Source organism: Camelus bactrianus, chromosome 32, assembly GCF_048773025.1.
Source record: "Camelus bactrianus isolate YW-2024 breed Bactrian camel chromosome 32, ASM4877302v1, whole genome shotgun sequence".
In the NCBI taxonomy this organism is placed as follows: Eukaryota; Metazoa; Chordata; class Mammalia; order Artiodactyla; family Camelidae; genus Camelus; species Camelus bactrianus.
The window spans coordinates 12,316,527-12,330,354 of record NC_133570.1 but is presented as its reverse complement, the minus strand read 5'-3'; the positions used below and the strand labels follow the sequence as shown (position 1 = coordinate 12,330,354).

Below are 13,828 nucleotides of genomic sequence, written 5' to 3'. Positions count from 1 at the left end.
CCTACCCTGACATCAAGCTTGGCCATGTGACTTCCATACCTCCCACTGATGAATACTACTTTCCTGGCCATTTGACTTTAAAAGCTTGGTGGTAAATGTCTTGGTTAATGAAATACACCACTTCTGAACAGAGGCTTCAACGGGCTATTACACATTTTGCCACTGCTCTTTGCTCTCTACCAGGAGCCCAACAAGTCTTTGGCAGGGGGTCCCCCACAGCATAATTCCTGCCTGGAGGGAAGTGGCTAGAGTAATGTTGTAGTAAATGACTCACAATGGACAGGCAGCACGACCAAGAAATACACCTCAACTGCCATAAGTAAGATCTTTCCGGTCTTTTGTTACTGCAGCATAACTGAGCCTAACCTGATTGATTAAAGAGGCCACTGCAATACTTCATGAAATACTTACAATGTCTTAAGTAGGCCAGTGTTGATCAAAATGAAGAGAATTGGACTGACTAGAGGGATTTCTGGAAGTTTGGAGGGAGGGGGAGAGGAGTCAATAATATATGATAAGAAACACAAACAAGGAAAAATAAATAACTCAGGAGACCAACATAATAAACAGGCTACCACATGGAAGTAGAATTAGATAAATTATATATGACCCCCAGTGAACAGAATTAAGATAAGGAAGCTGTGCTCACAGAATCAGAAGTAGTCAAGGAAAGGATGGATCACCACATTAAAAAGGATATTACAGAATGGGATTCCAGAATTAGCTGGGTAAACAGACTAACTGACTTTTACTGTTGTGCCCAACCCTGGAAATAGTAACATCAATACTTCTGTTAGCTAATATTAACAGGTGTTAGCCATTTACTGAGCCTTCACAATGAGAAAGGTACTAAGCTGAGAAAGACAATCCTTCACCATTTTAGAGGTAATGAACAGGGGCTCAGCAAACTTAAGTCATTTTTCCACATCATATAATTATATAATTGGCAGTCAAGACCCAAAATATCTCGTCTCTGCAAGTAGGGAAGAAACGGACGTCTAGAAATGTGTGCCCCCATAAAGATACATAAAATTAAAGCCAGATAATGTCAGCTTCTGTCTGACACCTTGAAAATACTGAGGTAGGCAGCAGAGAGGTGTTTTGGTTTACTTTTCCTTTAACGGTCAGATAACACTAGCCAGATGTATACAACATACTGTATGCAGATACTAAAAAAGTACTGCAGAAATGAGTAAATGAAATATTAATAAACCTCTGCAGTGACCCATCATTCTGCACACACTAGCAACCACCACCTTTTGTAAAGAAGATCAATTCATATGACTACTGCTGAGCTGCAAGTGAGAGTGTCTCAGAACAGTTAATGGAATACCTTTTTAACGAAACAAATTTGTATGCTCAAAAAAATTAAAAGCAGAAATAATAAATCAATTGTACAGGCTTTGTTCATATGCAAACGAAAGGGGAAAAAATGGTTTAGGAAGCACTGACACCTTCAAGTGATATATTCCTTGATGATGTATTTCAATAACCTCAATTTTGGCTTTCATGCTAGAAATTCAAAACATCCAAACTGGGAAACCAAGTCAATCTTATCTAAATAGAAATGGAAAGACATAACAGAAGAGTGTCAAGGATAAGACGGTAAACTGTATTTCAATAAATTTAGGTTGTAAACAGGTAAGCTACAGTAAGTTGTCTAAACAATGAGAAGAACAAAGGGGCCAGCACATATGAGCCAAACCCAGTTTCTGTTGACAATGAATAAGTATCTTTATATTTTGCTCAAAACAACCATGTAAAATGCTTCCATGCCTCATGAATAGGGTAATTTTTGTTCATAGAACACAATTACTTAAAGTTTGATGAAGAGAGGACATTATTTTAAAGAACAAAAGAATTACTACAATTTTTCAAAAGAATCTCAACTCTCCCATTCTAATTGCAGGAAGGTTGCCGAATAGCTTAATTCTTCTTTTCTAAAGAAACACTGTTTTATTTGTTTCAAAATAAATTCTTATAGAATTCAAATCAAAATATATAAAACAATAAATGGGAAAAGGGAATTAATAACTACTGAATATTAACAATAGGTCAAGTATTACATGGCATGCATCATATACATCATCTAACAAAAACTCAAAATGCATAGTATCCTCTACTTCAAGGGCATCAACTACACCTCAGTGCGGTTAGGGTAACTGCCCAAGTAACAGACCCTGAAATCAAACTGAGGTCTAACCCAAAGTTCTTTAGAACTACCTCAAGCGTAATTGCATGAATACTGAATATGACACAGTTAAGTTTCTTGTGAAATAATAATTCAACTAGACCTAGAATACAGTTTCTATCACAAATTATGAATGCATGAGCACAAAATAATCTGCATTTCTTTTTTTCTCCTAGTTTCCCTGCTTTTCTAATTTTCTCCCCAAAAAGAAACATGATATCACTTAAAATACAAAATACAAAAAAAAAAAAAAAATCAATCACAAATTCATCAATATTTTTTCTGAAAAGAAGAAATTATAATATAAAAACATTACAGTTAGTTACAATTTTTAAAGATATGTACTTTGTTCCATATACATTAAAAATTTATGTAAAAAGGACTGTGTTTAAAGGTTAAAGAGCTTTATTCTGGCATAGGATTATGGAAGTAGTAAATTATCCACATTTTCCTGAAGGGAATTTTGTGTAACCTTGTTTTGTTTTGTTTTGTTTTGTTTTGTAAAGAGACAGAGAATTACCAAATATTTGAAATATTTAAGAGTACTCAACTCTTAAAACCAATGCTTCTAAATTATACTGCCTTGCCAACAGCCTCTAAGTTTGCTCCAAATCATAGAATTAGAAACAAAAATTCAGAATGAAAAAGAAATTTGGTGGGAAAAATCTTTTTGACTGACTTAAATTATGACAACTAATCAACTCTAACTTGAGAATCCTAAACGGTGATACTGTAGTGATGCTACCCTAAATAACAGCTTGGATAAGAACTTGGGGTTGGGTTATGGCTCAGCGGCCGAGTGCCTGCTTAGCAAGCGCGAGGTCCTGGGTTCAATTCCTAGTACTCCATTAAAATAGATAAATAAACCTAATTAACTGCCCCCACAAAAAAATAAATAAAATAATTTTAATAGATAAAAAAAATAACTTAATGGTACTACAATGTCCTTTCAAAGGTGTCCTTTTGATCACCCAAGAGGATTATACAAAAACTGAGGAAGAGAAGTAAAAAAAGTTTTTCCTATCGAAGTTCTTAAATAATCCATTGTTTCTCATCTATTTCTCCCCTTAAAGCACCATCCAGAACGTGGGACATATTGTCATCCCAGGAAGTGAAGAGGTGCTCAAACATGATGAGGACAGGTCAAAAAACCACAGGAGCCATCAGAAAGTGCTTTCCCCCAGCCAAAGCTAGAAGAACTTATGCATCAAAATAAATGACAGCAATAAATTATAATTCCTTGGGTAAAACGGGAGTCCCTTTTCCCCAAATTTATAAAGAAAGAGTAAGGGAAGTTAAACAAATACATACATACAGACACATGGGGGAAAATGAAAAGCTCTTTCTCACAAAAGAATGCCAACTAATAAAAATAGAAGGAATGGTGATATTTGAAAATTAAGATTGCAATAACTAATATAGACAAAGACTACCAACAGAGGATAAAACAAGTGATTCAAAATCTGACAACAAGGTGGATAATTACAAATGTCACCAGATCTGGCCGAAGATTAATTATTAATTACAAAGACAGAATTAACAAACAGAATTAACACTGAGAAGGACACCTATAATATTCCTACTAAAAAAGCAAAACTTGAATCCAATAATGATGGAACGATCTCAAATTGAGGGGCATTATGTAAAACATATGGCCTGAACTCATCCAAAATGTCAATGTCAAGAAAGAAAAAGGTTAAGGAACTCTTGTAGATTTAGAGACATGAGAACTAAATATAATGTATGATCACAGACTGATCTTGGGGGTGGGGTGGGGGAGTGGTTAAGCTAAAAAGAACATAACGACGACAGGTAACATCTGAGTTAAACTGCGGACTGGATAATGGCATTTTATCAGTGTTCCATTTCCTAATTCTCATAATTTTACTGGGCTTATATGAGAGGATGTGCTTGTCCTTAGGAAATACTTTGCAGTCATAAAAAGAGAAGAATCTCAAGTGTGCAAATTACTCTCAAGCAGTTCAGGGAATAAACTTAACCACATGCATGCATGCGCACACACATGACACAAGCTGGGGGGGAGAAGGTAGGATGGGTGAGAGAGTGAGGAATTACACAAATTATAAAGCAAACTGGACAAAAGAAAAACTGTTAGTGAATCTGTGTAAAGGGATATATCGAGTTCTCTGTGCTAGTCCTGAAAATTCTCTTAAGTTTGAAATTAAATCAATATAAAAAGAAATCAGATTTACATAATTTTATTTTTATAAAGTTGTATGTGAAAGTGTTTTGAGAATTACAGGAAACCCTCCGAGTATCTAGCATTATTCTTGTGTGTCTCAAAACCACTGTGATGCTGTTCCTTCTCTTACCTTTCTAACAGATTGTGGATTGCTTTGAAGAGCAGCGTCCGGCATTCATAGGAAAGGCCATTTTCCCAGAGTCCTTCTTCCACAACTGAAAACAAAACAAAACAAAAATGGACCAGTGAGCAGGAAATCCAAATAAAAATAAAAGAAGCTTTTAAAACATTTTTCTAAAGCAAAGTTAATGAGCTAATTTAAGTAGATTAATTCACACTGAAACAAAGAAAATACATTAAATTCTTGCCCAAAGATATAAATATTTATATACAGAAGTGAATGATGTGTTTTAATTTTAACGTCATTGAAATACAGGCATCCCCCTCTCATAAGGTCTTTCAAGCTGCTTCTTCAAAGTTTGAAATCACTCAAAATTCTCAAATTAATCTTTCTACCTAAAAGTGTCACCAGGAATAATTTTGTTAAAGTTCTATTTAAAGTAACAAAATGACACAAATTAATACAAAGGTTATCATAGGTATTTCAGAGAGAAAATCAAAAGGAAAAAACACCCCAAAAATGACATTACACAAATTTATTTAAATGTTTTAAAAACAGTATCTGAACGGGATTTTAAGGACATAATTTTAGGGAGATTGTGAGAAAATTAAATCTTAATATAACATCAAATTTATTTCCTGAACTTATAGTTCCACTGATGTTTGACATTTTGGGAAGTATCATATTTGCCTTTGAAATATGCTGTAACATTAAGCCACAAGTAACTCAAACACAAGAGAATCTAACAGATTAACAACGCCTTCTGCATTCCTAATGTTCTTTTCATATGTAAAAAGTATAAAACACCCTAGAGAAAATAGTTTATTTTCTTCGAAATTATATAGTTCATTTCAACATAGCAAAAAATCGAAAGGATGCAAACATTTGCAAAAGAAAATTTCCTCTCCCTTTTAGCTATTGTCTGGACAAAAGCATTCACAAGAGAAAATTATGACAAAGAATTTAGATACATGTTAAATCCACAACGCATTTTTAATGCATTTACCACACCAACTGACATCTCAAAATGCATCTCCAAACTCTCCAATTAGAATTCAAAAAAGTATAATAACATTCAAGAGCTTTATCAACAGGACTTTTCTAAAATGCTAAAACTGGATAAATATTTTTTTCTTAGGATGTCAGGTAGTTTTTTTTTTAATCTTCCTGTCTATGTGGCCAATCATGAATTAGCAAATTTTTCCAAATTAACCTCTGTCAGAGACATTTTATATTATTTATAGCTAGAGATACAGAAATAAAGCACAGGAAATGAACAAACATTCCTGCTAGCAATGGATTATCTCTATTCAAGACAAACATCCAAAATTTTTCTACAATCCTCTAAAGAAGGAGTCATGAATCTCTATTCACATACATTTATCTTTTGGGTAGAGCTTTTCTTGAGTGAGAAAGAAAGCTAACATTTCAGTAAAAGGAACATCTCATATTCATTTGCTTTTCTTTCCTAATGTAAGTTTAAAGTTCTTAAAACTGTATCAACCTTCGAAGTCCAACTCTTCTGAATTACTCTTCAACTCAGTCACCAGTTTCAATTTTTTCTACATAATAGTCTTTTGTGCCATAAAGAGTACTGGTGATGCAGCATTTGTGAAACAAGTGTCTTATTCTTTCCAAGATTTTCTTCCAAGTTGGTGACATGTATTCTGTACATTTTAAAAAAACTTTTATAATTAGCATCTTCAAACACACTTTAAAATAGAATAACAGGCAATAACAAGCCTCAAACAACTGTGATCAAAGATTAACCACTATAATAATCACTATCAATTTAAACCACAAACTTAAGGTTAAGGCATTAACATGCTAACTCTTTTAATTACTGTCTATATATAGTAATTAAACTTGTGGAAAGTAACAGTCAGATCATACTTTATTTCTTATTATTTTTCATACAAAATTCCAAGAGTGATATATGTTTCAATGAATGTCTAAATAAGTTAAATCCAGAATGGAATTTTTGGAATGTAATAATAGATATTTTGCCAACATTCACTGGCCAATACTTCTTGGCTGTATTATATCTCAAGCCCCGGGCCAGAAATTAGGAATGCTCTCAAAAAGCAAATAGAGACTTTGAAAACCACTGAGAGGGAAAATTACTTTGAATCATTTGCACAATAGCTATTGAAGACTAAATGTCTTTTATTTTAAAATAATAATAAGAGTAAAATAGCTTACAATCAAGATGAGTTTTCTATCCAGAAAACAATCTTTCTCATTTTCTGAGGCTTTATTCTATATACCAAGTTTCAATCAAGTGCTATATACAAATGGGGGGGGCTGCTTTACATCACAACACTATGAGACAGAGCAGAGCATGTGATATTCACTTTAGCCACTCAGTATCTGACTTCTTCCAACTCTGGGAATTGCCTATTTCATAAGTTCTGGTTGGGGACAAAGATGGTCAATCATCCCTAACAGGAACTGAAAATACTGATTCTCCTGCAATAGGGACAAGGATATATAACCTAAACTCTACTGATGCTCCTGCAACACACTTTTGAGTCTGGATCTAGTGACACAAAAAGCAGTGAAATGGAGAGATCTTTCTGTCAGCACTAAAAACAGAGGCCGCAAGATCAAGTTTCCTGATGTTGAAGTAGCAAGAAGTACTGCAGGATCTAGTGCTCGGTGGTAACAGCACCAGTTTTCTCACCAAACCAGTTTTGAGGCACTGATCCTACAAGTGAACACTCGATATTCTCTTAATCAACTTCTTTTCAGTCTGCAACTGAGAACTCTGATCAATACAGGCAGTTTATTCTAATCTCCATTTTATAAACAAGAAAACTAAGGCTTAAAATTCTTAAACTTGCCCAAGGTCACATAACTAATACATTAAAAAATGTATTTATTAGCGTTAAATGTAGTCATACTCAACAGCTAACAACATCAAATGAATTTTATATCTACTTTTACAAATAGTACATATACAAATTATTCTATTAATTATACTCCTCAAGGGGAAGCAATTTATTTTCATAACTGCACTGACTATGACATTTCAGATATTCATAAACATGTTTTGAGTTGACTTGTTATTACGTGTGCACATACGTTTCAAATTTCACTGGAATTAGCTTCAATCTAAAATCACCTTGTATCTAGTAAAGAGGATTAGCAGCAGAGATGGGATTCAAAGCCACGTTTTCTAACTTTTAACACAACATGCTCTTTCCATTACATCACACTTCTCCCTAAGGTTTCTGTTGTTAACCCAATCCACCCCACTCCTTCTTTTATTCTTAGTATTGCCTAGAAAGGCAATCTCTGACACTTAAGCTAAACTTCCCCTTGGATCCACAATTTGCCCCTTAAATTAATGTTTTCTAAATAGCTGCATATAATCTTTTCAAAGTTTAAACAAAACTGAAATTGCTTCTGCAATCTATTTGTACAACTCCATAGTAAAGTCAAAAAAAATCATGTAACACCTTTTTAAGCTAATTTATCTGAGACACTCTTCCCAAGGTAAAATTTAAACCAACATTTCATTTGCTTGATATTGAGATTCTTCAGAAAGCACTGGAGAAGCAGGGGTATGAGAATCAGCCAGAAAGTAGTTAATCTAGGTTGTTTTCTATCAATGAAATAAGATGCATTTATTGTTTAATTATCTATCTCCCTTCCAAGGTGGACTGAGAAGTAAAGCAGCTGCTAAGAATTTTACAAGGTCAGCAGGTGTTGGGCCCTATCTTTATGAAACCTATAATCTCCCAGGGTACACTGTCTTCATCTTAAAAAAAAGGCCTCTAATTCTTTTGATCTTTCAAGTTTCAACTTAAATGCTTATTAACTCCTTAAGAATATAAATTAGCAAGAAGGCTATCTCTATATTATTTGTAAGTCAACTTACATATAATGGAAGAATTTCTCTAAAACTTTATTAATAATCTGGGGGGTGGGGCATCAAGAGAATTAAAATGTATGTACAATACACTGGAAAAATCAACCAAAATAAAGAATACCTAAATTAAAACATTCTGTGGTCTATTATAGCCAGACTGAAACTGAAAAATAAAACTAAGTAGTACCACAGCTGCCTACTTAAAAACTATTCTGGCACTAAAGTTATCTCACTTAAATTGCAAAAGCTATAATCAAAATTTGTTTAAATTGCTGTTATTCAACCATTTTTAATATAGTAATACTCATAATCAAATATTTAAACTGCAAACGTACTATATAAATGTTTTTCTTTGGGGAGAGAGACACTGTTTTAGAAAGGAAATTTTAAATAGCAGTCATTACTACTTGGTGCCCAAGTAATTTTTCAAAATCCTCACAAACTGTAATACAACTTCTTTCAACTTTGAGAAGCACGGCTCCTTGCAGAATTAATAAGCTTCTTTGAAAGAAAAACCATATAAAAGGTTGAAGAAGAAAGTCAATATGGCAAAATATCAAAGCAGCATACACTTCAATGATTTTGTGTTTCCCAGCAGAGATCTTGGAAAGATCTCTCTTCCAATTCGGCAAATGAAACTGACATACTTTACTTGAAGGGGAAAAAATGGGAGGAGGTAGAATGGAATAGGGTAGGGAGGAGCATTAAGATTGTGAAACCTTGAAGAAATTCAAGCTCATGCTTTTAGAATTCAGGTCACCCTGTCTTACACAGTTTAAAAGTAGAATTACTTTCAAAGAATACATATTTCCTCTGAGCTATGATACATATTTCCTTTTAATGTATCACATTGCAGCAACAGCTGAAATGAACGTCTAGACATCAAAAACACTTCTTACTCCCACCTACTGCTTTTTTACCTCAGGCATCAAAACTAATGAAACCTATTATCCAGAACATTGAGTTCAGTAACCACATTGGCCATTGCAAACACTGAAGGGGGAGGTACACTCTCACGGATGGCACTCCTTATTCAGTCATTAAAATTACTGAAAATCAAATTGTGCTCCAAACTCCAGAAATACAAATAGATTAAAGCAAGGTACATGAAACAAGAAGATTATTTCCAGTTAGATTTCAGTGACAAACTGCTCGAGATAATGCAGCGCTGAATCTAGGATTTATAATTTTCCCACTGCCTTTGTGTTCAAACTTTATCTGCAATATATAAAGCCCACTAGTTTTTTAACTTAAATCTATAAAAGAACTGCACTAAGCAAACATTATAATAAGAAAACAGTTATCAATTTAATTTTAAGGTTTGCAACAAATGAAACACTTTAAATATATAGAGAATGTTGAAGTATCTGCTTTTTTAAAAAAATGGGGTATAGCTGATTTACAGTATCTACTTTCTTAAAATTGACTTACAAAAAATTAAGTAACAAAGTAGCACAATGCTACATTAATTCTGAAATATAGCATTATACCCACAAAAATCCAATTACATACAACACTATTGATTGATCACAGTTATGTTATTGACTGCCTTGTAAAATCTATACTTGAAGTCATTAATAACTAAATGGACTTATCACTTACATCAAATTTAACCCACTTAGAGCCCTGATTTCCTTGAATTGCTCATGGGTGTAGAATATTTGGTATCACTTAACATATCTATGTTGAAATGGATTTTAACTTTCCCAATGTCAATTCACCAATCAAGTAAGAATTAAGGATAGAAGAGATGTATCGAAATGCTCCATTTGTTTCGACCTGCTTGCCACTTTAAATAACTACCAACACTGATAACGTTCATCAGACAAAATCACAGTTGTGATTCTAAATTTACCAGTCTAGTGCCTAACTAAGGAATCTCTAACAGCATGAGTTCTCTGCCAGTTGCAGGATAACCAGAATTTTAATGATGGTTTCTACACAGCACTGTAGCAGTTGAGACATGACCCAAGTTAGCATTTCAATGGATCATAGAACTCTGCGTAAAGCCACTAAACTTTCAATTGAAGGAGACCATAAAACTAAATTTCTAGATAAATTGAACAAGAACTTCAAAAGACAATTGCTACAGAAAACAGTCAGGCTGCAATGTTACTGTAATAGCTACACAATGAAAAAGAAATCTTTCTTGCACAATGGCTGTTACTTGACTTCTAAGGACTAAACTTGCCCCCATTTGCTACTCCTTTCAAAGATTTTAAAGTAATTATTACATTTTTAACCTTTCAAGCTATCAATATGTTCTTAACTGTCATATAATACGCATAAGTATAAAAAGGGCCAGAAGAACAACCATCAAAATCACGTTATCTTTGATTACTATAATAATTATTTTCTTCTCTGCCTCTTTGTGTATATTAGAGCTTTTCAATGAACATGCACTACCTTTAAAAAGATATATCATATTTGAAACAGGTTTTTAAAAATAAGTCTACTATTATTTATTAAACAGCTGTATACTTAAAAAATAGCTCAGAAATTATAAGAAAGATCAACACTCTTAGGACAGGAATCACCACAAGATAAAATTAAACTCCAAAAGAGGAAAACCAGGTATGTGATTCAGTTAGAACATTTATATTTAAATCCATCAATACTACAAAATAAACATTTTATAAACTTCCTCTAAGATAGACTTTCATCAAGATGACTCAGCTTATGATTTCCGCGTGGCACAGTTGAGCAATAAGAATTAAAAATATTTCCTTCCACTCTTCAGACACAACCTGATTTTGCACGCACACACACACACACACACACACACACACACACACACACACACACACACACACACGATTGCTACTAAAATTCTGACAGGGCAAGTCCCCAAATTGCCTTTTACACTAAAGCTCAAACAGCTGTCTGTCACTGCTATTACAGTGAGTAATCCTTGCAGCTGTAACTGTTTGAAATGCAGCTGTCTCGCTGGCATTCTCTCCCCACCCCCACTCATCCAGCATTTCTGTTCTTGCTACAATAATCTTAAAGAGCATTTTACAGGAGGCTTAGCCCTGGCTGAGGGCACTCTACAGCGTGACCAAGAGAACATGGAAACACGATTCATTAGACACGCCTGGAGTGATAACAATGGTGCTGCTTCTTGCTTCCTTTCATTTCGTACATCAGGCTGAGACTAATGCATTCTCGTTACACAACAAGCACATTTACAGACAGGAAAAAACTGTAATCACCTTTGATTAAGAGACAGCATATTTTTCCTATATGAGCCGCCAGCCATACTGACATAGTAATTATTTTTTAACTGACAGGTTAAAACAGCAAATGTAGCAAAAATAACATCTGCCCAAAAGAGAGAGAGAGAGATGACGACTAGTATGAAGACTTCATACACAAAGGTTTCTTAGACGAGGCTCAGTGCCATATCCTTGAGACCTGATGGTTACCTCACTTGTACTTGAGCTAGACAGTCCATGACAAATAGAATAGGCCCTAATTAAGCAATCTCACTCTATATACCCAATTCTTTACAAGTAAAAATTACAGAATCTTTTTCAGTCATTTTAACTGTAACTATTATTGACCTATCTTCTTTTACCATAAGACTACAAAATTCAACAATAGTATTAATCCCTTTTTCTTTTCCATTAGCTTACTTTTATTACAAAATAATTTATCTTCTTTTACGTAAAAATGACACACCAAAACAGAAAATCTGCTTTTTATTTAAAGTAAAACAGCAAAAAAAGGTAACTTTGATTAAGAATGGGAATATAGAATAATTATTTTATATTAGTCTATCATTTCACCCAGCTTCTATCAATCACTGCACCCAGCAAAGGTCTGAATTATAAATATAAAAGACCTAATTTAAACTGAAAAAAAAAAGTCATAAGCCACATTATATTGACAACATGTAAAGTCAATCATCTTACAGGACTTTGAAAAGTGAAGTACTTCTCCACACCCCCATACAATTACCGTCTTTTGTGGGTTCATGCATTATGCTGCTGTGTTATTGTTTATGGGAACTTTGGTAGTCAATAGGGAAAATACATATACTAGGCAGGAACTGAAAGATTATATGTTAAACCAAAATGCTGAAAAGTATTTTTTCAGGTTAGCAGACTCTGTATAGTTAAACATTTTTTTAAAAAAATGGTTAGTATCTTTTTAAACTTTCTACAACACTACTGTATTTTACGCTAGGAATATGCTATAAAACTAACAAAACAATTTGTACATGTGAAAATTTGTTAAAACAGTAAAGAATCAAAAATAAGCAAATAACTGAAAAGGTTAGGTCTGGTTCACAAAAATTTGAGGCCAAATAAACAGCTTTTTTAAAATATGGTTATGCAGAGCAAATGAGTTTTTGTGAAACAGCAAAATGCTTGAGCAACTTTCAGCTGTTGGATTTCAGAGTTTGCTGACCTGTGCTACCACACCAGGTTAGAAACTAGGAAATTCACAGCCTGGTCTGTAAGAGGACCACCAAAACCTAACATGCATTTAAACACTGTGTTTCGAAGAGAAGTCTGACATACACTGTATTATAATTACACATGTCTGAAAATTTTACCATCTAGAATAAAATAACAAGTCTCACTACAAAAGATTACATCTATATAGTTTATATTCCATGAGTGTCCCAAGTCTCATTTTTCTTATTTTAGTCTTTATTTACTGTATAAAAGCTCCCCCAAAACTATTCAAGCTAACTCCATAAGCATTTCCTGCCTGTCTTTTGTTTTGAAAGTACAAAATTAATCCCCAATATCAAATATGTCACCACAAAAAATTACTTTAAAATATTCAGTTTAAATGAATTCTTACTTTAATTAGCAAAGAGGTTAAAATACTTGGCTTACATATGAATTTCCATTATATTAATCTGACTCTTAGAAGAATCACAAAGCATTATTCAAAAGCACACAATGTATAGTTCTCCCCTCAAGTCTTCAAAATTAATTTATGGCTTTAAAAAATTTTTTTTAAACAATCTATTAGAAAGCAATAAAAGCTTCTCAAAACTTTAAATTGAAACATATCCAGAAAGATGTTGTCTTTATTCTAAAACTTTTAATAAGCTAAGCAGTTTTCAATTCACAATTTATAAATGACCTAAATATTCCAATACTGTCAACGTTTTTACTCCATGTACACGTTTCAACACTAAAAGATACGTTTGCAGTAACACGATTCAATTACGAAAACTGCAAGTGCTTTGGGAAATGAAGACGAGTTATTTATACAGAGGTGTGAGTGAGTTCAATCCTATTTTCTTTCTAAACTTGGCCAGAATGGCATTTTGATTGGAGGGTGCGGTGACCCAGTAATTTTGGATAGGGCACAATCTGGAGCTGGGAAGCGCTGAGTAGTCTCAGTAACACATGGGGCAGTGGTTTTCTCCCTGTGGTCCTGGGAGCACAATGTCCTGAGGAAAAGCCCCAGCAAGTC

At 33.7% G+C, this 13,828-nt stretch overlaps 1 protein-coding gene across 2 annotated transcripts in view; it reads right to left on the bottom strand.

The window, feature by feature from the left end:
• The window catches only part of MED13L (mediator complex subunit 13L), a 253,953-nt gene that overhangs the window by 121,028 nt on the left and 119,097 nt on the right, over positions 1-13,828 (bottom strand). For both annotated transcript variants that reach the window (XM_074356208.1, XM_074356209.1), the window contains exon 3: positions 4,525-4,609. In XM_074356208.1, the coding sequence (XP_074212309.1) occupies positions 4,525-4,609 (85 nt within the window). The remainder of the gene's footprint in view (positions 1-4,524; positions 4,610-13,828) is intronic.